The 22,305-nt window shown below is 38.2% G+C and overlaps 3 protein-coding genes across 6 annotated transcripts; 2 read left to right on the forward strand and 1 right to left on the reverse strand.

Annotated features, from left to right (window-relative positions):
* Positions 1-1,103: 1,103 nt before the first annotated feature.
* Positions 1,104-15,075, reverse strand: endou (endonuclease, polyU-specific). 3 transcript variants are annotated; one of them, XM_028446561.1, is made up of 11 exons: positions 14,928-15,075; positions 6,025-6,202; positions 5,805-5,927; positions 5,363-5,485; positions 2,207-2,372; positions 1,918-2,123; positions 1,719-1,832; positions 1,537-1,643; positions 1,441-1,458; positions 1,316-1,365; positions 1,104-1,249 (listed from the first exon to the last, which is right to left on the reverse strand). In XM_028446561.1, exons 2-11 carry the CDS (start codon positions 6,080-6,082, stop codon positions 1,129-1,131), a joined length of 1,086 nt encoding a protein of 361 aa, XP_028302362.1. In that variant the 5' UTR covers positions 6,083-6,202; positions 14,928-15,075; the 3' UTR covers positions 1,104-1,128. The 3 variants fall into 3 exon arrangements, with proteins under 3 accessions (XP_028302362.1, XP_028302361.1, XP_028302359.1); XM_028446560.1 differs by having other exon boundaries at positions 1,316-1,458; positions 5,363-5,482; positions 14,928-15,070; XM_028446558.1 differs by having other exon boundaries at positions 1,316-1,458; positions 14,928-15,070.
* tsfm (Ts translation elongation factor, mitochondrial) lies at positions 8,022-14,106 on the forward strand. Its single transcript, XM_028446569.1, has 6 exons — positions 8,022-8,140; positions 9,461-9,613; positions 11,021-11,149; positions 11,223-11,345; positions 12,489-12,570; positions 13,553-14,106. Exons 1-6 carry the CDS (start codon positions 8,093-8,095, stop codon positions 13,933-13,935), a joined length of 918 nt encoding a protein of 305 aa, XP_028302370.1. The 5' UTR covers positions 8,022-8,092; the 3' UTR covers positions 13,936-14,106.
* Positions 14,428-22,232, forward strand: myl6 (myosin, light chain 6, alkali, smooth muscle and non-muscle). 2 transcript variants are annotated; one of them, XM_028446582.1, is made up of 7 exons: positions 14,428-14,479; positions 14,563-14,699; positions 14,909-14,990; positions 18,309-18,452; positions 19,144-19,317; positions 20,561-20,638; positions 21,804-22,232. In XM_028446582.1, exons 3-7 carry the CDS (start codon positions 14,987-14,989, stop codon positions 21,830-21,832), a joined length of 429 nt encoding a protein of 142 aa, XP_028302383.1. In that variant the 5' UTR covers positions 14,428-14,479; positions 14,563-14,699; positions 14,909-14,986; the 3' UTR covers positions 21,833-22,232. The 2 variants fall into 2 exon arrangements, with proteins under 2 accessions (XP_028302383.1, XP_028302382.1); XM_028446581.1 differs by lacking the exon at positions 14,428-14,479 and having other exon boundaries at positions 14,963-14,990.
* The last annotated feature ends 73 nt before the right edge of the window (positions 22,233-22,305 follow it).

The following is a 22,305-nucleotide window of genomic DNA, read 5'->3' on the forward strand; positions in this document are numbered from 1 at the left end:
GAGATGCAAGGACACGCTGGCGGGTGGCCAGCTATAATTTGATTATGAAGTTGTGTGGGCGACAAAAGAGACAATTGAATCTTTTTTTTCCTTTTTATTTGCCCCACTGTGATTTAATTTGATACCATTCAGGCTCTAAAAAGCAGGGCAGTGTGAAAAGAGAGAAGATTTACTCATCTAATTTTAGGAGTCACCAGCTCCGAAAATGTAATGTGCGCCAACAAAAACTCACTTTATTGTCGCAACACTTTGACTGTGTGTGAGCCCTCAGTCGGAGGAATCAATGCAGGCTGGATTTCGTTCCCCCTGCAACTGACTGGTCTTGTGCTCTCGTTAATGCATGAATGCACGCAGACCGTCAGACAATGGGATCAGTGGCAGATTCATCTCCTGTAATACTTTCTTTAAACAGCACTGCAAGTGTGTCCCCCTGTTCAGTCGGCAGACCAAAATTTATCCTGTTAGTCACCCTAGATGAGTGAAAGAGCTAAATCAACCCCCATCCCAGCTGGACACACACACACACACACACACGCACACACACGCGCACGGCTCTATGGGCAGCTGATAAAAGCAGGTTTAGCTGGTGGCTACTGTTTAGAGCAGGTCAAGCAGAACAAGATCTGTTAATGTCTTTTTGTTTCCATGGTCCGTGCTGCAAAGTACTTTGTTTTGTTTTTGGTTTTTTTAAGTATTGTTTTTTTTCTCACCGTCTCTCACACTGACATAAGACAATCGGTGCTTGTGTTAGACGCACACATGCTTACACTGCTGAAGGGTTACAACTGTGTACCATGTCTCCTCAGGGTGTGTAAACGCCCATTTGTGGCCCCATTAGGTGCAGCTTGACCGTGTCCATGTGTCCTACATGGAGAGCCTTCACATTCTCATGCTCTGTGACACAGCTGGAGCAGGTTCTGCTGCCGGAACGTTAACTAGATATTGTATTTTAGCGGTTGTAGTTCATTTTTAAGTTGACTTGTTGGTTTCTCTCCCTGAGGCTGCATGTTTTTACTGTAACAATGTTTCCTCTCTGCTTTGCACATATCCTAGACTTTGATAAAGCAGTTGTAGAAGATAGATCATGAATGTGTTTGTCAAAGTTTTTGTATGGCTGTTATTTATTTATTAGTTCCTGGGGGTTGCAGGAAATGCAGAACCGATGAACTTCTTTCCATCACCATAAGATGAATTGTCCCAGGTATACGTTTGGATGATGAGCTCCTTTCCTCCCATGCTCAGGCGACAGCTAAAAGACAGTCACATCAGAAGAGGAGCACATACACAGTCCTGCAGGAAACAGAGCTTCACTTACTGCCTTCCTGGACGTGTAATGTAGCACAGACTGTAGACTGCAAAGTCGAACTCAGGGCTGCAGCCAATGACTGCAGAGCCAACCTGCTTGTAGTAGCCGTCCCACATGAACTGCAGCCCCAACACATCAGGGTATGTAATCCACTGAAAGTAAACATGAGCAGATGAAGACAGTGCAGCACCAAACAAATCAGAACAATGGGTTGTATTGCTGGTGCTTACGGGTCCGTTGAAGCTGTGGCTGTAGTAGTTTAGTTTTTCTCTTTTCTCCAGGAGATAAAACTGAATCCAGTTGTGGAAGCCAGACACCTTTCCTCCCTTGATTTCTCCTGATAGAGACAATCATTCGTAGATAAGCAGAACATGTTTACTGCGGTGCTGAAACCAAACCAGGGTCTCCAAACCTGCAAAGATGTGTTCAAAGCCACTGGAGTCCAACTTGTTGTTGTTGCGGGAATACAAACCAAACCACATCATTTTCAGGTCGTAGATGAAGTCCTCCTCTGTTGCATAAACCCCTTTAAAAACCAAAAAGAAGAATGCTTTTTATACAAACGGTTCTGTGGATGTAGGAAATGATTTGATGGATGTGGACTTTTTTACCTTTGGTGTATAAAAAGGCAAACAGCTCTCTGCCCAGCTCAGTGTTGGACATGGTTTCTCTTAGGAAAGTGTCCTGCTCAGCCAGCTGCTGAGGACTCAGGACCTCCGTTTGTCCAGTCATCCTGTTGTAATTGTCCAACACAGCCAGGAAAGCTGCATAGGTCGGTCTGGAGAAAAGAGCCTTCTCGTCCAAGAAGCTGAAGAACCTAAAGGTAGAAATTATTTTACAGCGAAAGGGAAACAACACCATTGAAAGAGCACTGAGTGAGTAAAATGATCGTGCTCCTACGGCTTGGGTGCGAAATCGTCTTTGGAGCTGGTCTGGGAGTCGTGGACCAAAGCTTGAGGGTCAATGATCAACTCAGAGGCCGAAGCTTTGTTTGAGTCCAGGACATACAGGGCCTCAGAGATAGCCTTGAGCTCAGCATCAGTGATCACACTTCCACCACCTCCACCTGTGCACATACACAGACACCGGTTACTGGAATTCACATGAATCTGGTTTCACCAGTAATTAACTGGAGGTAGACAACATCTAGCTCTTCATAGGGATAACCTTTTTGGCCGTGGTTTAGGGCGTACATAGCCAACTGGCGGATATCGATCAACATGCAGCCATCAGACTGATTTTGTGCATGCGGCCCCTCCAAACAAATACTCAAAAGACAAGAAAAATACACTCAAAAACAAGACATATGAAAATGCATAAAAATGCACATACTGACTCCAAAAATACACAAAACAACAACATAATTACACAAAATGACTCCAAAAATTCACAAAACAACAAGAAATACACCAAATGTTTTTCAAATATTCAAAATGACTGCCCAAAAACAACAAAAATACAAAATGACCCAAAACACACAAAATGACTCAAAAACAACAAAAATATACAAAATCATAAACACAACTTACACAAAAGAACAACATCCAGAACACACAAAATGACAAAAAAAAAAAAAAGAAAAAAAAACATGTCCAAATGACAGTCAAATACATATAATAACTGCAGATCTACAAAATAAAATCAGAAATTCACAAAGTTTTACTTAAATATGAAGTTGGTCCCAAATGTGCAGATCTAAAATTTCCCACTCCTCTCTCAAGGATTTCTATAAGATGTTGGAGTGTTTCTGTGGGAATCTCTGCCAATATATTTTGTTTACGTAAGGCACTGATGTTGGACGAGAAGGCCTGGCCTGCAATCTAAAACTGTGTCAAGTTCAAGTCTTTATGATCTTAGCTTTGTGCGCTGGGGCACAGTCATGATAGGATAACAAATGTTGATTCCGCAAACTGAATATTAATTGTGTTTTACTCAACATAATCCCAAACTTTGAAAAATGAGTGTTAGCCAAATATATTTGTTGATATAGTTTATCTCGCTGTGAACAGTTTACCTATCATTCCGCAGCATACATGTTATAACCATGTCATCCTACTTTCCTGTTCAAACATGCTTTTTAGGTCAAATGAAATAAATGTGGAAGTCAACACGTGTCTCCAGGTTTCTGTACTATCAACAGTCAAAACAAACTGTAGATGATGATTGGACGTAGCAACTTCTGACATAATTCTAAAACTAAATGTATTTAGGTGTTTTTTGCTCTTCACATATTTTCTTCTTTGGTATCCTTTAACATCTGAAGGTGGGATAGTTGCTTGCGTGTCATGGGTTTTGTGTTACAAGAGTGACCCCTGCTGGCCACATTAGGAGAACCCGTGTAATATAGAGAAGGGTTTAGATTTTCATTGGCCGGATTTCTAAAACCACCGTTATTGAAATAAATGACAAACAGTTTTCTACTTATTTTATGTTTAAAAGTGGGATGAGTTCTTGTTTGATTATTAAAGTAGGCAGGCATGCAGGGAAACAAAATCTGGGGCATAATAAGGAAAATATAATCCCAAATCCAATTATGTTTTACATCAAAATAATCCCTAAAATATTGGTATGATAAAAGTATTAGTATAAAAAAAAGCTATAACCAAACCTCAAGAATAAGCCAAATGAGGTTTTGGCATTGTAATAATAAATAATGGTTGTGTAAAGGTACTATATACATCCTAGCCATTATTATTATTATTATTATTATTATTATTATTATTATACCCTACCCAAATGTATCCCTCATTCTTCCATTTAACTATGAAAAAACATCTAAACCATCCAAAAACATAATTCTGAGATATCATAAAAAGCTTGTGAACACTCCATTTATGTATCCAGTGCAACTGTTTTTGCCTGTACTACGTGGCTGGATTTTCTCTTATCACACTAACTTTGGGGAGTTATTCTCTTGGTCTGTACTACCACGCTGGATAACTCGCTAAATCACCATGGTAACTTGGGCTGGTTATGAAGTGGATAAGATCTGAGCAAGTACTAAAGTCCTGCCTCCTGACCAATCAGTTCTATTGGAAAATGACCTGCCCACTGTTATAAGACACTGATTGGTGCACGGATTTGACAGCTGCGCTTCGGAGAAAGAAAGATGATTAATGAATTTATGCTATCCTTTCATTTACTCATTATTTAGTAAATGTATAGATTTACATCTGATGGACTGATCTACAGTCAGCTGGTGAAGCCTGTTCCAGACGCTTTCCGTTGTACGGACGGATGAATTTGTGACGCTGCATCAGCAGGAACATACTGCAGTGAAACAATGCGCTCTGATCCCAGTGTGTGTGTGATAAATTGAGGAGGACTCCCTGAATAGAAACACGTTTGTGCCATAATAAAACTGATCAGAGCGCTGTCCGTTTATCTTCCCATGGATTAATATTGTATAATCTCACGCTTTTATGCATTACCATTGTCGGCAGTTTCCTGCCTGTGTTTCTTTCTTCCTGCTTTTTCTGCAGCAACAGTGTTGTTTTTGGTCTGAAATATGGATTTTAATTCTTCATATTTTCAAAGAATTATTCCTTAATTGCTTTCCACAGTATCTCTGCAATCTCCACCCCTTTCACAGGAGCGCGCACGTAGCCTTTCTGAAATCACCTGGCTTATGTGAATGTATTTACAGTATATACTGCTTCGTAGTAAAGGAACTCTCTGATGGAGAATGTTTGGTTTGGCCATCTAATGGAGAAATATCCCCGATATACTTATCCAGCTTTGTAGCGCAGGCTCTTTCTGACATCTGTGCATGTTTTGCTGTTCAAAAAAAAAAAAAATTAAGTAATGGTACATTATTATTTGGCTTAATCCAGCACATCTTGATGTATGTATTTCATATTTGGAAATGTATTGTTTGAAGATTATATTTAGGAGAAACTGAACAACACAAGACATCTACCTTCTGATGACAGTAAAATTGATTTCACGTGTTTTTTTGTTTTTTTATCCTCCTAAAGGCTCAAGGGGTGCATTCTTATATTAACTTGAACATGTTTCACAAGCAGATAAACTGTGTATTAAACTGGTCACACTTACCGTTACACAGGTCGTCGTAGTCTCCGCAGCAGTTGTTGTATTGGCTGCACTTGGAATTGCAGTGGCACTTGTTTGCAGAGTTGTACTTCTCCCCACACCTGCCTTTGCAAGATGTTGCTGCTGCTAGAAGGAAGGGGCAAACAACTTTTAGAAAAATGGGGCCACAAAGGTGTGATTATCCCATCTGAGGGCCACAGAATACAATAATCACCAATAATAAACATATGTTGTGCATTTTTGGAGTCACTTTGTGTGCATTTTGTTGACATTTTGTCTATTTCTTTTGTCCGTTGTTGTTTTTGAAGTCAGGTGTGAATTTGTATTGTGGGCCACACAATGAGACTGTATCACATGTGGCCGTTGTCTGATATAAAGTACAGTATGTGCTGCATCACTCTAAGGGTATTTGTCGGCTTGTATTTGTATCCCTGCTGTTACCTACTTTTACACACTTCAGCATAATCTGAACAGCAGTCCTTGAAGCGTTCACATGCCGTGTTACACTGACAGGAGAAATTTTCATCAGTGCCGTAACCACAGCGACCCTCACAGGAGTCCAGACTGTCTGTAATCAAACAGGAACTCTCATCAAAGTCACACACGTGTACTTATATGCTGTGTGAAGACACAAAAGATGGCACAGAATGAAAAAGATCACTTACTGCAATAGGTCTGACAGATCAGGATCACACAAAGTGCAATGAGAGGAAGGGCCTTCATCCTGACTCAGCAGCAGTCAAAGAGGTGGAGAGCCTGTTATCATGTTCTGCCTTTTATAGAAACTTCCCCTTACCAGTGGATTTTCAGTTTCCAGTTAGCCCTGCCCTTCCAGTCCTCCTGCTTGATTAAAACCAGTACATTTTTTGAAAGAAATGTTCTCTCGCCGTGTAACAATGGTACCATCAACTTTTAAATTAGTTTCAAGCATAGTTTCACTTCCCTTTTTTGCAACAAAATGAAGTTTTACAGCAGGGTTTCTCTCCCCTACACTATGCAGGTTTTAAAGATCTCCTCACTTCACCTTGCAGACTTCAACCTCTGGCTCATAGCTTGTGGTTTAAGAGAATGTTTTATTGTAATTTAGAGAAAAATGTTTTGTTTTATTTTAAGAAAAGCAACCACTAAGATCTATAGTGTCTGGTTGTGCCTTTTTGTTGAAACCGTTGTGATCACAGTATTTGAAAAGCCTGGCAAAAATAAACACTGTCAAAACAAGGTTTGCCTTCTGTGAGGAGCTGTGTAGTTCCAGGTGCTACATTTCACACACTCAATGTGAGATAACCATGCAGGAGGAAACTGTTGGCTAACACACACTCCAGCATGATACATTCTTGTTATTAATTTTAAATCCAATATTGCCTCTTTATTGATAAATCTGCATTTTTTTCCTCACTATTTTGGGGCATATTACTGAAATCCATGACACAATCCTAACAATCACATTCACAGGGGATAAAATACCAGCAGATTCCCAACCGCTAATAGAAATGTAGACAAAATACCACGTTTTCTTTAATGCAATTAATCATATACTAACATATGAGAAGTGCTTTAACACCTTTTTGATCTGTGTTGTCATATCAGGATTTGTCAACCACATAAAAGTAGTGATCAGATAATCTAATACCAACACCCAACCAAAACTAAAACCCTAACCTTAACGCTTCCCTGTACTGTTATCCTAACCAGAACCCTAACCCCTATGCCTGCACATACATTACCAACATTTTATCTTTCACTGTGAATGTTACACAGTCAGCATGTGCCGACCTGTGCATTGCCTTTAATTCTTCACACCAAACTAAAGTCTGCCTCAAGCCTTACAGTTAGGGTATGGTTGGGGCCTGACCCTAACCCCTAAACCTGATTGTAATAAAATGTATGTTATAAAATATCAGAACAACAATCAGACTTTTTTTTTTTTTATTGCCATGTATGTTTGCATGAACAGGAAATTTGCTTTGGTAAGATGGTGACATAAATAAAACTGAAAAATCTAAAATATTACGCAGTGTGAATAATTATATTTACAGTAAAAAGAAAGACATGAGAGGAAGACTTTGACATTGAGGAGTAAGTCCAGAATAGGCCTGTGGGGGACTTGTACCTGTTGATAAGGCTCAGGGATATACAGGAAGTGTCATTATAAACTATTTATACATGAGACTGGGACTTTCATGTTTTTATATTTTTGTTTCATATTCAGTCATATTTTAAACTTTATCTGTACCCACTTTATTTTGAAAGGGTAACTGAAACTGATGTCCATTCTGGCTTTTAATGTATGGGTGGGGTATATCCTTTGCTGGAACAATTTCAGAATATTTACCAGTCTTATTAGTAACACCAGCTTGTCCCATTTCTTTTCCTGAGAATACTTTTTTCATTCATTCTGCATTTTCTTTTTATTGACGGCATCTACTAAATACTGCAGTACTGTTTAATGTAGCGCATTTAATTTTAATTAATTTTTTAATTTAAATTAAATTTTTAATTTAAATTAAATTTTTAATTTAAATTAAATTTTTAATTTAAATTAAATTTTATCTCGCTTATTTTATTTTATTTTATTTTATTATTTTACCAAGTCTTCCTGTCCTCTTGGTGACGCCACTCTCAACCGTAGCAATCTTACGTGACCATTTTTGTCCTTCTGCGGCTTCCATACAGAGCGTGGTTTTCAATGACACCGTGTTTTTGTAACTCACTTTGTGTTTGCGGTGTTTAAAGATGTCCTTTCCTTTTCTATCCAGGTTTATTTTCAGAGACGTCTCAAAGGTGAGCGGGACAACACCGACGTGTCCTTGTATTCATATGTTTGAACTGTCACCGACAGTCCGCTCTTCATTCATTTCTATTCCTTTTTAATTCTGTACAATTGTTTTAAAATAGTTATTGAAACCAAAAGCAGTTTCTGTTTTACGTCAAATAACGGAGACCTCACAGAAATAACCGAGAAGTTACACATGAGCTGAATATGTCAGTCCTCGCATAATGTGCCTTTAATTTTGAAATTTCAATCATTTCCATTACATATAATCCATACATAAAAAAATAAAATACATATTAGTTATTAGCAGAAGTTATTATTGGGATTGAAATGCAGAGATATGTGTCGTTTGAAAACGTCAGTATCAGTTAAAAAAAAAAAAAAAAAAAAAATCGTGTAAATAAATTTTAAAGTTTCATTAAACATGTAGACTGCACTTCATAAACACACTCTGAACTTAACAGGGCAGTCTATAAATAAATAAAATAAACAAATGTAAAAATAAAACTTAATTATATCCAGGCAGTAACATCACACACACTAAAGTGCAGGAAATGCAAGAAGAACTCATATCTGCTTTAACCAACTGCACGTTTTTTAGGTAAATCAAACTCCCAACGAACTTTAAATAAATTATTACTGAAAAAAAAAAAAAAAACATTTGCAGCCTCTGCGATTAGAAAATTACATTTTATGATTTTGCGATAAGATAATATCACAAATGCAATTAATTGTTCAGCCTTAGTGTAAAGCAACTTTTTTTTTTTTTTATAATGATCTTTTTATTGACAAATCACAAGTTTACAAATGAGTAAAACAACATCAAGGGAACAAAGTCAGGAACAACATCACTAGTAAGGAATAAACCAAATACAGCCATCACAGTTTGTCACTTCGAGGAACAGGAAACAAATTTTCATACAAAAGCAGAGTTCTTTCACCTTTTTTTTAATTCAAAAACTTTACAGTATTCATATAGAAATTAAACTCCATTGAGAAAAGATGGACATTTTAAAGGGAATTGGAGATTTTTTTTATTTTTATGAATATGGTATTTTTTCTATTAATATTATGAGATTAATGATGAAAGATATTGATTTATTTTTGTTTTCAAAGATAAAAACAAAAACAAAACAACATATTTGGCATTATTACTATCGTGTATTTGGTTTTGTTTTGAACAAAATCCTTAACTGCATTCCAGAATGATAACGTATATGGGCAGTGGTAAAACAAATGTACAATAGTTTTGAGTGTAAAGCAACTGTGTAGTCAGTCACACTCCTGTTTGATGATGTCATTCTGATCATAGTGTCTCCTCTCCTCAGGTCAGCTTTGGGCTGCGGACCCAGTGGGTGCACTCAGCATGTCGACTCCTGGCTGCAGAGAAAGCTCTTCTGATGAAGCTGCGGAAAAGCACCGGCTACACTTTCATCAACTGTAAGAAAGCTCTGGAGAAGTTTGACAACGATGTAGCTCAGGTAGCATCTCCTCTCCCATCATCTGTCTCACGCACTCAGGTCCACTATGTCAGGGCAGTGATGGATTTGAAACCGAAACCAACATTAGTTGATGGAAGATGTTGAGCTTTCCATAGAGCAGGGGTGTCAAACTCGTAGTTCAGGGGCCAAATACGGAGCAGTATATCATAAGATTTTAGGCGGAAACATGAGTAATTGAATCATTATTGTGCTGTAGTTTGCACTTCCACATATAAATAAATTGTAGAATATGTACGGCACCGATAATATCAAAGCAAGAAGTGACAGATATCAGGGTGTCCCGATCCGATATTGATATCGGATATTGGTCCGATGTGAGCCAGAAAACAAATCGGATTATCAACGCTGCAATATTGGAGATTTTGAGGACTAATTTAAGGAAAATGGCAGGATTTTGAAAGAATTGAAAGTTCTTTTAACAATTTGAGATTAAAAATGACTGCCATCATATGATACACCATAATTCCCAGACTATGAGCCGACTGATTTGTGGATTTTTCCAGTTTTACAAGCTTCATGCAGCCAAAAAAACGTAGCTACATTGCATTAAACCAATGAAATTGCCGTTAAGGGTGACCAATGAAACTGTTTAATTCTGGTAATCATAGGGAAAATGTGAGTCCTGCTAATATTGTGGCGTCTCATTGAATTTGTGTATTAATTTGGAGATATCTAGCTGAGATGTTTACAACAGATTTAGTTGGTAATATACACACAGATTCATAGCTACTCCGACTTTTGCACTTTCTGCTCCGGGCCGAATTGAATGCTCTAAAAGGCCGTATTTGGCCCCTGGGCCTTGAGTTTAACACGTTCCATTGAGGATATTTTAAATTTGTTTTAACAGTGTGGGAATTACATCACATTCAAGGGGACTTAAAGTATTCACATATACTGATATCGTTATATTTGATTTTTTTTTTTTTTTACATTTTCTGTACTTTTTTGCTAATCTTTTGCAGTTATGACAGTGTGAAGTCTCAAACTCACCCACATCACTACAGTGGGTTTCTCTACAGCAGCTGTCGTTACCTCCTGCTTCTACTTGAAATATTTTACTTCAGTTTTATGTTGCCCAAATTAAATTCTCCAATATTGGGGCTCACTAGTAGACCCAGGGTCACTATATTGATGTATCATCTAGCCCTAATAAGGCCACATTGATGGGTTTAGTGTCTAATGCAGGCTTGTTACACCAATGGTGACTATTCTGGACTTCATAAGTTCACCTCCAGGTGATGGAAAAACTACTCTTTAAATGGTAGCAAGACTATTATCTGTTTCCTCTTCATGCAACAATAAAGAAATACACTTCTCTCTGTCTAATGTAATTATAGATTTGTATCCATCTTAGAATGATTCGTGCTAATGTTCTTTGGCCTCCAGGCAGAGAGCTGGCTGCACGAGCAGGCCCAGAAGGAAGGCTGGAGCAAAGCAAACAAGCTGGAGGGCCGCAAAGCCAAAGAGGGTCTGATCGGTTTGTTTGTAGGAGATAAAACCGCAGTCATGGTTGAGGTGAGCATCCACCTATTGATTTATCATCCCACAGTCACAGGTCTGAAGTTCATTGTTTTCCGTTCAAATGTAGGTCAACTGTGAGACGGACTTTGTAGCTCGCAACGAGAAGTTCCAGCAGCTGGTCAGAGATGTGACGTTGGTCGCCTTGGCTCAGCATCGCAACAAAACCCGAAGCCAGACGGGCTACATGAAGGTGAAGTTAAGAAGAGCATGGTACACGTTTGCTAACATTCATCAGTGCGCCTTTTTCTTATAAACCAATTGTTCACGAAACAAATGCAACACATGTTCCATCTATTCAACTTTGTGTGGGAGCAGTTGTTGGACTTGAAAGTCCTTAATTGAAGTCCTGGTGGCCATTCTGTCTGTTTGCATGAGAGGAGTTGGACGAGTTTACATGTTCTCCTTAAAGGAGCATAGGGCAGGATTTGTGATAAAAATAAACATTAATTTTAAGTCTTTTAATGCGAATGGCTATGTGATTCATTTTTGTACTGCAATTCCAGGCCTGAATTTCCTGTGCAGTCATCTGGACGTGACGTCAAAAGACGCTAAACGCGCGTTCTCGGTGGCGCACTCACATGGGGCGTGGCCCCGTACAAGCTTGGAAGCCGGCGACAGTCCTAAATGGTTGTTCACCAGGGACCGATGCATATATTTTTATGCTTAGTTATTTTCATAAATCAAGTTTGCATTGAAATCTTTCACGCTCTGTTTTGTGCGAGCACAACAATTATAGACGAGGCTCCTGAACAATACAACGCCTTAAATATGAAAACAGATTTACCATTCACATAATACTCGTGGGATGCACTAATATTAAACTTTCATATCAAGGTGGGGGCCACAAAATATCATCCACAAGTTTGTGTCGTAAAATCCTGAGTTGCTTCGAAAGCAGCTTCAGGTCACGTTGTTAGTTTTCTGGCTTGGAGGAAGATCGTTGGTGGGACAGAATGGTTATGTGCATCATATGCTGTGTTGAGATTATCAAAGCAAATGCACACACTATGGTCAAAATAGATGAAAAATATCTTCAGATTTAGAAAATCCTTGCGTGTGTACCCTGCTTTAGTTGAACATGACACACAGACATGAACAGCAGGGGATTAATCCACTAATCCATTGTTTTAAAATTAACCCATTTTGCAACCTATGTGGGACTGGAAACCAGTAAAGGGTACACTCCACCTCCTGTCTTTGAAGAGGCAGTGACTGACTGTTGAGTTGTCAAACCTTGAATAGGAGAAGTGTGTGGTGAATATGTTTGGTTGGTTGAACTTTAAAGAAACCATTTGTTCACTCATGACTTGTTTCTCCCCTTTTTTGTTTTTAGAGCTGTCTGACAGGAGATGAGTTAACCAAACTCAGCGTGGGTGAAGGAACATCACTAGCTGACCATGTAGCTCTCACAATAGGTCAGTAGGTGGTCCTTAGGATTACAGTCACATACCTCTGTGCATGTATGTAGGCTTCAAGTCATATTAAAATCATCTAGAATATTTGCATTTCCTGAAAAAAATGCAAGTGAGGATGCAGGTGCTGGCCCGCGTCATTGAACACAGCATTAACCTAGAATTAGCATTAGCTTTAGCTTAGAATTATTATTAGCATGAACGAGCATTAATTAGCATTAGCTAGCATTAACTAGCATGAGCTAACATGAGCATTAGTCTAGCATTAGTATTAGCCTAGCAATAGCCTATTATTATCATTAGCTAGCATTATTCTAACATTAGCTAGCATTATCATTAATCTCGCATTAACATTAGCTAGCACTAACTCGCATTAGCTAACATGAGCATTAGTCGAGCATTAATATTTGTTAGCATTAGCGAACATGAACATTTATCTTAACATTAACAATAGCATTTGCTAGCATTAATAATAACTTAGCATTAGCTTAGTATTAGCAATAGCTAACGTTTGTATTTGCATTAAACTAGCAATAGCATTAGCTAGCATTTGATTAGCGTTAGCCTAGCAATAGCATTTTGTTCACAAAGGTTTTTAGGTAAAAATTGGACCTGCTTTACTCTAACTTAACGAGCTGTCCACCCTAAAAATGGGGTCGGAGCTGATAACTCACTGCTGTAGGCCAAAAACAGTTGACGATAGAGTTGAAGAATGGCTGAACAGCTTAAGTTCAAAGTTGAAGTCTTTAAATCTGAAAACGCTGAAATCCTCAATCAAAATATATGGGAACATTTTTTAACAAAAAATAATGTGAAAAAAAAGTTACAAATCGCAAAAGTACATACACCCATGAGCTGAATTTTTGACGCGTTTTAATTTCTTAAATGTTAAAAAACTGATAACAATATTTAGGACGTTTCCTTCATCCCCACTAATTAATGTGTGTAAAGTCGTTTATTGACCAACTCCTCATTTTCTGTGTAGGTCGCCTTGGGGAGAACATGTCTGTGAGGCGAGCAGTGACACTGGGCGTTCCCGCTGAGTGGTTCATTGGTTCATACGTGCACGGCAGCGTGAGCAGTCAGACCGAAGTGGCCGTGGGTCGCTACGGTGCCCTGGTTGTTTTTCAAGGTGGAGAAGAGGGAGAAAGGGAAACCCTGGGTCGCAAACTGGGACAGCACATAGTGGGTGAGTCTCCTCTGTCTCTGGGCAACGTGGACGATCTGCCCTGTGGAGAAAGTGAAACCCGCCTGCTGCCTCAGACGTTCCTGGGTGACCCCAGCAGGACTGTGGCCCAGTTCCTCAGGGGACAGCAGGCTCAGGTGCTGGACTTTGTTCGATTCCAGTGTGGTGAGGAAGCAGAGTGATGGAACAACCCATTTCCCCACTAAACATTTTCTCTTTATATAAAATTTAATGCAACTTCCTATTTACTGTTACACATCAAGACAGTGACACGGCATTGTCTTGGGTTTGTAAAAGGTAAACGAATGAATGTACCAACTAACAAACAATAAAGTCTCTTTATCAGAAACCTATTTTTGTGTGTTTGAGTAAATGGAATTAATGTATTCTAATAGATGTCATGTAAGGCATCAATCTATCGTTGTGAGCAATTTAAGGTTCAGTGTCACCAGATTCACAAGCTGGAGCCTTGGAATCAAACCCCTAACCTTTGGATCAGAACCACATTAGCCATGGTAGCCCCAACTTATTAAATGTCAGACTTTTTTTGTTTCATGTGATAGATTTTATGTTTATCCTGATTATTTACATGGACAGAAGCAAGTTGCTGTGTGGCGTTAGTAAGTGATGGGCAGCAGCTTTCTGTACCAGCTGCAGGCGGTGCAAAGTTACTAAAGGGCATACAAATTCACTCCACGCTTTCAGTCCAAAGCATTTTATACACTGGTAAGTATATTTTGAGTACATATGTATATGTTTTTATAGGCTTGTTCCTTTAAAAGGTGACCTGTTAGGTTTGTGATTGGCAGTCGGTATACAGGCTGTGGTGACGTCATCAGGAACGGACCAAGTTTGAAGGTTGGCTATGATTGGCTACAGCCGTTAGACCGCAGCTAAGCTTCGAGATTTTGCTCTGTCTGTCCCGAAAACACTAACAGCAAATATGGTAAGACCCATGTAATGATAGTTTATCATTGATAAAATAAGTAACTACTGATTGGTGCAGTGTAATGTTTGAACCTATGATAGGAGGGGTTTTTAAAGCTATAAATGATGTCTGGTGATTTGGAGCTAACGCTAGCTGCTAGCTAAGCTGCTGCTGCCCTGAGCCGTGACTGCTGAAGGATGATTAACATTAACATGCTACTCTCTTAGTAAACCACGTTCATCTCACCTTCTCTCTCCATCTGTGCCTCCTGCTTCAACCAGTCGGACTTCACAGAGGACCAGATCATGGGTGAGTTTTCATTAAAACCCTTTGAATTTTAAAAACGTCCCATTTCAGTCAGTCATGTTTTTTTCACTGTAACTAAAATCAGTGCAATTTTGAAACCGGATTTGTGACCTTTGACCTGTAGCTCCTTGGTTATATCTACAATCGTCTGGATTCATTCATTACTCTACGTGATCTGGTAAAAAAAAAAAAAAAAAACGTGTGGGTTAGAGTTTGGATTGCTTGCATGTAACTAACTATAGGTGTGTGTATGAGCTGAGGAGGTTTGTGCCACTAGAAACTGAATTTGAATAGTTGGTATTGAATTTGAAAGTAACAACTTGAAATTGAATTTACTGTTTTGAAACTGAATTAGTAACTTGAAATTATATTTTTTTTTTGTGTTGAAAAAAAAAATTAATCTTAGTACATTCCAAAAATGCAATATATTTCTGCTTTTCAAATTCACTGCACGCAATACAATTTCACTACACGGAGACACACTTCCGGTCCATGAGGTTGAGCAATCATCACTGATTCATGGAACTCCTGTTTATATCTACAAAAACTCCTTTACGGCCTGTTATGGTTGTAACCATATATAAAGGTATTTATTACCTATATCTATATATAGCCTTGAGAAAAATTCAGACTAGTAAATTTGCGTGGAAGTTATGTTTAGACTTTGCTAATAGACCGGCACTGTGGGGCTGGTGATGTCAGGGGTCATTTGATACAAACACGAGCTCTTTGGTAGGTTTGTTATGAGAGCGTGGCTGTACATAGTAAGCCACAGATTTTTAATCATTTCCGCTTCCCTGACCGCTGAGACCCACCGTGGGTTATGTTGTCGACATTAGACGGTGGATGGGTTCCTGCATTAAAGGATTTTCTTAAAAAAACAAAATCAATACAATTTTAAGTTATTGATTCAGTTTCTAAATAGTAAATTCAAGTGTGTGTGTGTTTGTTGTGCTTAACCCTGACTTCCTGGTTTGATTAGTCACTAAACTGACTTTTTAACCACTTTATGACTTTCTGCCTTTTAAAAAAAAAAAAATTAAATATTGGGGGGTATTTCATTAAAGTGTTCTTAATAGACCCAAGCCTATAGTTTAAACCTGGTTTAGCCAAGCCGTCCGTGACCATGCTGGCTTTAATCATTCCATCAAACTCTTCTCAGCTTGGAGCTCCCCAGCTGAGCCAATCTGCTGACAGTGTTTAGCTTAAGTGCTCGTCTTCATAAGACCCACTAAATCGATCACAGATTTAACGATTAGAGACGTGAGAGCACGTGCTGCAGCATTACTCTGATTAAACAGCCATTAGAAACCAATGCCGACCCCAACAGGACGTGACATCATCTGTTACTGAGCAGTGAGAGTAAAGTTGAAGTTTCTGTGGTTTAATCATTTTCAAAGTATTAAACATGGTGTTGTTTAGTCAATTTATCACAGAAATCAACTGAAGCATGTGATCACACACTGATCATGTGCGTTTGATAAGTTTTTAACACCTGTTTTAACACAGCGTTTTAATAAAAGATGATGCTGTATCTCACAATTAAACAGTATGTAATTTATGAGACTTGTGAGTGTTTTGATGAATAGTTTATTGCTATTTGGCACTAAACATTAAATTCAAATGACCGGAGGGAGCAGCTCAGCTGTGTGCACTGCTGGATGTCACATCCAACTCTGCTCCTGGTGCAGGTGATCAGCGCGCATGGGAGATGTGCGCACTGATCACCTCCTGATAAGTGATACTGTTCATGGAGTTTGTCATCGAGGAGCCTTAGTGCTCAGCCCAGTGACTGTCCCTGAACAGCCCCTCCCTCTGTATATTTAGAGCTTTTTCATTGTCAATATCTGGATTCTATATGAATATGGACATATACCGTGTAGTAAACGAAGCCGACGGATACGCACGTATCCCTATAGGCATATTATTACTACTGATGGTTTAAACACATGAAGACTGATTAACATTAAAGTCATTAAAAATACGGTACACATTAAACATGTAATAAGACTATGATTCTATTGTCATTTGTATCAATTTAAAATCTTAATTAAGCATTTACCAGGATATTCTGTTTGATTTCCTTAAAAATACTGCATTAAAGTGGTATTTAAAAGTATAACAGAAGTCTTTTTTTTTTTTTTTTTTACCTTTTGTAGATCTTTGAGTGTTTTAAAGCATCACTAAATGACTTCTTTCAAAATGATGACGTGGTTTCATATGAGTGCGTCTGCAGCTTAAGCCAAGCCTGCTGCTTCAACCTTAACTAAGGTGTTTTCTCATTGATGAAACGACAGTTCCAGTTAGAACCCGGCTTAACGGAGCCGGATTCTCAGGTTAAACCTGGACTTTACCCTGAGCTGGGTTTGATGAAATACCCACCCCCTCCCGATTACACAACACAATATGCACAACTATAACACCACATTTCACTCTCACCTTAAAACAGTTGACTCTTCCTCACCCTTTCCATTGTCCTATCCTGACTTCCTCTTCCCTGTTCCCTTCCCCCTCACCTAGGTGTAACACTGCCCTCTTCTTTTTATATCCTACCTTTAATAAAGTGTTTCTTTCCCTTCCTTAGGAAGGGCTGGTGATGGTCACAATTATGCAATAAAATAAATTAATTTATTTAATCGCAGTAACAAAACATGCATTGCTGTCTATAAAAGATTGCACTTCTGGTAGTGTTGACCAGCATGTGCAGACAAAGTGAAAGTAGTAACATCCATTTTATTGTTTATTGCCTCAAAAATGTCTTTTTTTTTTAATACAATCATCATTTATGTTAAATTTTCTCATTAGATACTAAGATTTTAACTGACTATAATGCCTTCTTGTAAAATCATTTATTGGTACTACCTGCCAATGTACAAATACCATAATGTTCCTTTCAGTAGCTTTACCTTTTCACACTCACTATATGCATTCATGCTACTGTATGCCTATTTTTGATAGTAACAAAAGTGCTGTTGACAGAAACAATGAGAAAAAGATTTGACCTACACCACCCAACACAAACCCAATCAGCTGAGCTATGGATTTTAAGTCATGTAAATGGAAAAGCATGGATTGAATGTTTTTGTTCAGCATCTTAATTGACTTTTAGGAAAGTTGAAGGTCAATTCATTATATTATAATACATTTTTGTTATCAACCATTTCAGAAGGCTTCATTTTGTATTTTTAGGTTGGCACATTAACCTGCATGTTATCATACTGGTTATTTATATGGGTGGTGATGGTGTTATTCTAGTCCTGGCTAGTGGTTTTCTCACTCACACTGAACAAAAAGCTTTACATATTTTTTCTGCTCCTCCAGAGTTCAAGGAAGCCTTCCTCCTGTTTGATCGGACTGGTGAGGGTAAGATCACATACAACCAGTGCGGGGATGTGATGCGAGCCCTGGGACAGAATCCAGTCAATGCTGAAGTGCTCAAAATCCTCGGAAATCCCAAGTTAGAAGGTCAGACGTGGAGTCGTTCATTATCTATATTTCTAAACATATCAGTAGTAGGATCGGATGTTAGGTTGGGTCAACAATGTATGATATAAATACATTTTGGTAACACTTGAAGTTTTATACATAAAGGCTGACATTATATGATGTATGATATGACACCTGACATTAGCGTGAATAAAGTGTCATGATCCCGTCATTAAGTGTTGTTCACTTTCCACCTAACCCAAAAAATGCTAACATGACTCCAAAGGTGTTGTAATTTAGCGAATGACATTTAATGACAGCCTTCATGACAACTTATTTATGCTAATGATGGATAATGACTGTGTAATGTCAGCCTTTATGTATAAAAGTGAAAAGTTATCATCATTTTTTTTTTTATTCCTATTTGAGTTCAATGTAGCCAAGGCTTGAATAAAAAAATAAATCTAATGAAACAGTAAAATTATTACAATTGATTAAAAATGATAAATAGTTGATCATTTTTATTATAGCATTCACAATTGATGACATTACAAACATTTTTTATTATTTTTTTTAAACCAATGCATTTAGAAGTTTATGCAAAAAAAAATGGACTAATTGTGTTTTGCTTTATTTAAAAAGTTTGAAGTATTATCATCTTAAGCAGTTTTCTAAGTCAATAAATCTAAATGGTTGTGTGCACTCTCTAAACTGTAACTGTCACTTGCAGAGATGAACAACAAGATGCTGGACTTTGAGCAGTTCCTGCCAATGCTTCAGGCCATCGCTAAGAACAAAGACCAAGGCTCGTTTGATGACATCGTTGAAGGTCTGCGTGTGTTTGACAAAGAGGGAAACGGTACGGTGATGGGAGCCGAGCTGCGTCATGTTCTCACCACTCTAGGTAAGATCTGCTTCACATAAAGACAGTTATTACTAGGGCTGTAGTCAACCAAGGAAATGGTTGGTCGACCAAGACTATGGCACACGTAGTGATTAGTTGACTAAAAAACCAAACAGAATGAATGAGCAGGACGAGGAGAAAAAAAAGAGAAATATTTTGTTTTGGGGTTTTGTGGTGCTGTTTTGCTTTTAAACACAGATCATTTATGATATGAACCTTATTCAAGCTTTGACCAGAACCCGACAAAGCAAAGGTGAAACCTACAGGTCTGACAGACATTAGGTATTTATATCAGAGCCCGACCTGAAACCAACAATTAAAACCTATTTTTTCCTCATACAAAGAAGATTGTTTTAGTGGTTAGCCTGCTTTTATTAATAAACAACTGTTAATGTCGACATCAGATCAGCGCACGGGGAAACAATCGCATGTCAAACACAGGTGCGCAGTAAGCGCCGCGGCGCCAGAGACAGCAGTGGATTTATTTACATAATCCACGTATCAAATATAAGGATAATCCATGTTCTTGTGCAGAAAAGGGATTGATTCAATAGTGGATGCTTGTGCTTCAAGCCTGTCTTAATTCATTCCCTCTCTGCACTGAGGACAGCGCACTGCACTGACAGCTGAAGCCAACACTTTTTTTTTCTGCAGTGCAGCACTCACTCACACAGCTGTTGCTGGACATAGAATCATGTTTAGGCATTAAATACATTATATTTGATGTTTATTCTTTACCACCTCTGTAAGTGCATTACATTTTTTTTTTTTTTTTAAACGGTATTGAAACTGATACCATTGCTGGTCGATCACGACAGCATCGACCAATTAGTCGACTAAAAGACCAAAGTTGGCAGCCTGAGTTATTACCACACACACACACACACACACACACTTTAAGTTTGAGGACCAACTCCTCAGAGAGGGTTTTTGCTTTTTTAGAGTAACTAAACCCCAGGTTTTGGCTGACATGTCAATAGAAAAAAATCATTTGTAATAGCCATGTTTCAACCCATAGAGGGCAGTCACTCTTACATTTTTACTACAAAATGTGCCAAATTTGATTATTTTGACTATAGTGTCAAGAGTTGGACTATAATCAATCAACAACACTACTTCATACGCAAATACATTTGTATTCATCAGAAAAAAGGGGTTTAGGGTTTTTTTAGTCTAACTGCAAAACCTTTTATTTCCCATTAATAAAAAAGATAAACAAACTAATTTTTATTTCATGTTTCAGGTGAAAAAATGACGGAGGAGGAAGTGGAGACTCTTCTAGCAGGACATGAAGACGCCAACGGCTGCATCAACTATGAAGGTAAACCAAACAAACCTCAGCTGAAGCAGAAGTTATTTATTCTCATTTGAACCTAATCCTTTCTCTGCTAGCAATAGCACACTGTTGGTAAAACTGAAAAAAACTTCATGTAGGGTTTAGTTAAGACATGTACTGAAATGAAACAAACTCCAGGACCTGTGCAATAACAGATTTCTACAAAAAGTAAAAGTGTAAATCTGCCCAAGTCACACTCTGTGGGAGGAGCTTAAGCTGCTGTCATCTGGCCTCCTAAACAAGCCCTTGTAGATCTTGTTACTCTGTGTGTAAGATGTGTGTGTATTCTGGCTGCTCAATCATTTGCCCCTTGGCGGGGGGGATGGGAGAGCTGGTCAATAGTATGATTTAAAAACAAAACAATCGATACAAATAACAATAAAACTCACTTACATAAAACACTTTCACATAGACATCAGCAGGGCTTTCAACTTTTTAAATGTAACCAGAATTTGATAAATTTCAGCGCTTTCTTGACCTCTTTAGTCACATGACATCACATGACCAATCAAGATATCCCGCTGCTGTTATTGTCAGACATAATCAACATATTCTGATACCACATCTTCATGTTTGTCAACTTTTGTTTCTTACATCGCTTCAAGACTGTGTGACGTGTAATATAATGTAGACCAGCGATGGGCACTTAATGGCTCGCAAATCTACTATCAAAACACGAAATCCGAAAAAAACAAATTGACTATGAAAACACGAAAAAAAATTGATTATGACAACACACACAATGAATGAATGGATCGATTCTTTCCGGGAGTCTCTTCTGCAATAAAATGAGTTTGTGTGGCTTCAAATGTAACGAAGTTCATACTTCAATATAATGTTTCACCTTATTGGGGCGCTGCGCTTATTCCAGGGTTAGAAGCATGTAGGAGGAAAAGGACTCGCCCACACCAGAGAATACACATAAGCCCTGATTTGAATGGGAACACCCACATTTCAGGGCAGCTCCACCCAGTGAGTAAATGAGATGAAGGCGCACAGCGACTGACTTAAGTACAGGGGGAGACTAGTACGCAGCCAAAAACAGCACCACTGCATGGCTTTTTTGGATTTGCACGCATGGGAGAATAGAGCCCTAAGTTCTGACTAAAGCTGGCACCATGTTTTTTTTTTTGTCTTTCTCTCATTGCAGAACTTGTCCGGATGGTGATGAGCGGTTGAAAATCTGGGAAAAAAACAACCTAATTTTCATTCCTGATCATCAGTTGTATTGTTTAGCTTTTTCCAACCGTGTCACCCTACCTCTGTTTCTGTCATTGTAGACTGTTACTTTTTTTTTTTTTTAAAGTGCCTTTTGTTTGATGTTTAGGTTTGTTTTTTTAATGTTATTTATGCTGACAGGCTCAAACAGCAGTATTATCCCACTTACCTTTTTATCATGACTTGAAATGTTACACTGAATCATACTGAATAAAACTCCAGGTTTGTTGTCACTCTGTTATAGTTTGTTTTATTTTCCTTATTTCCTCTTTGCTGTTGTAGTAATTTATTGAATTTTAGACAACAAAGTTGCTAATTCCTGAAACTCCAATTAAATAAAAAATGAATTGTGAAAAGAAAATGTATGCGTGTGTATATTTATTGTTGCATAATGCTTTTTTCTTAGGCTGTGTAGCCATTTCTTTTTATTTTTG

Source organism: Gouania willdenowi, chromosome 5 (genome assembly GCF_900634775.1).
Source record: "Gouania willdenowi chromosome 5, fGouWil2.1, whole genome shotgun sequence".
Taxonomy (NCBI): domain Eukaryota; kingdom Metazoa; phylum Chordata; class Actinopteri; order Blenniiformes; family Gobiesocidae; genus Gouania; species Gouania willdenowi.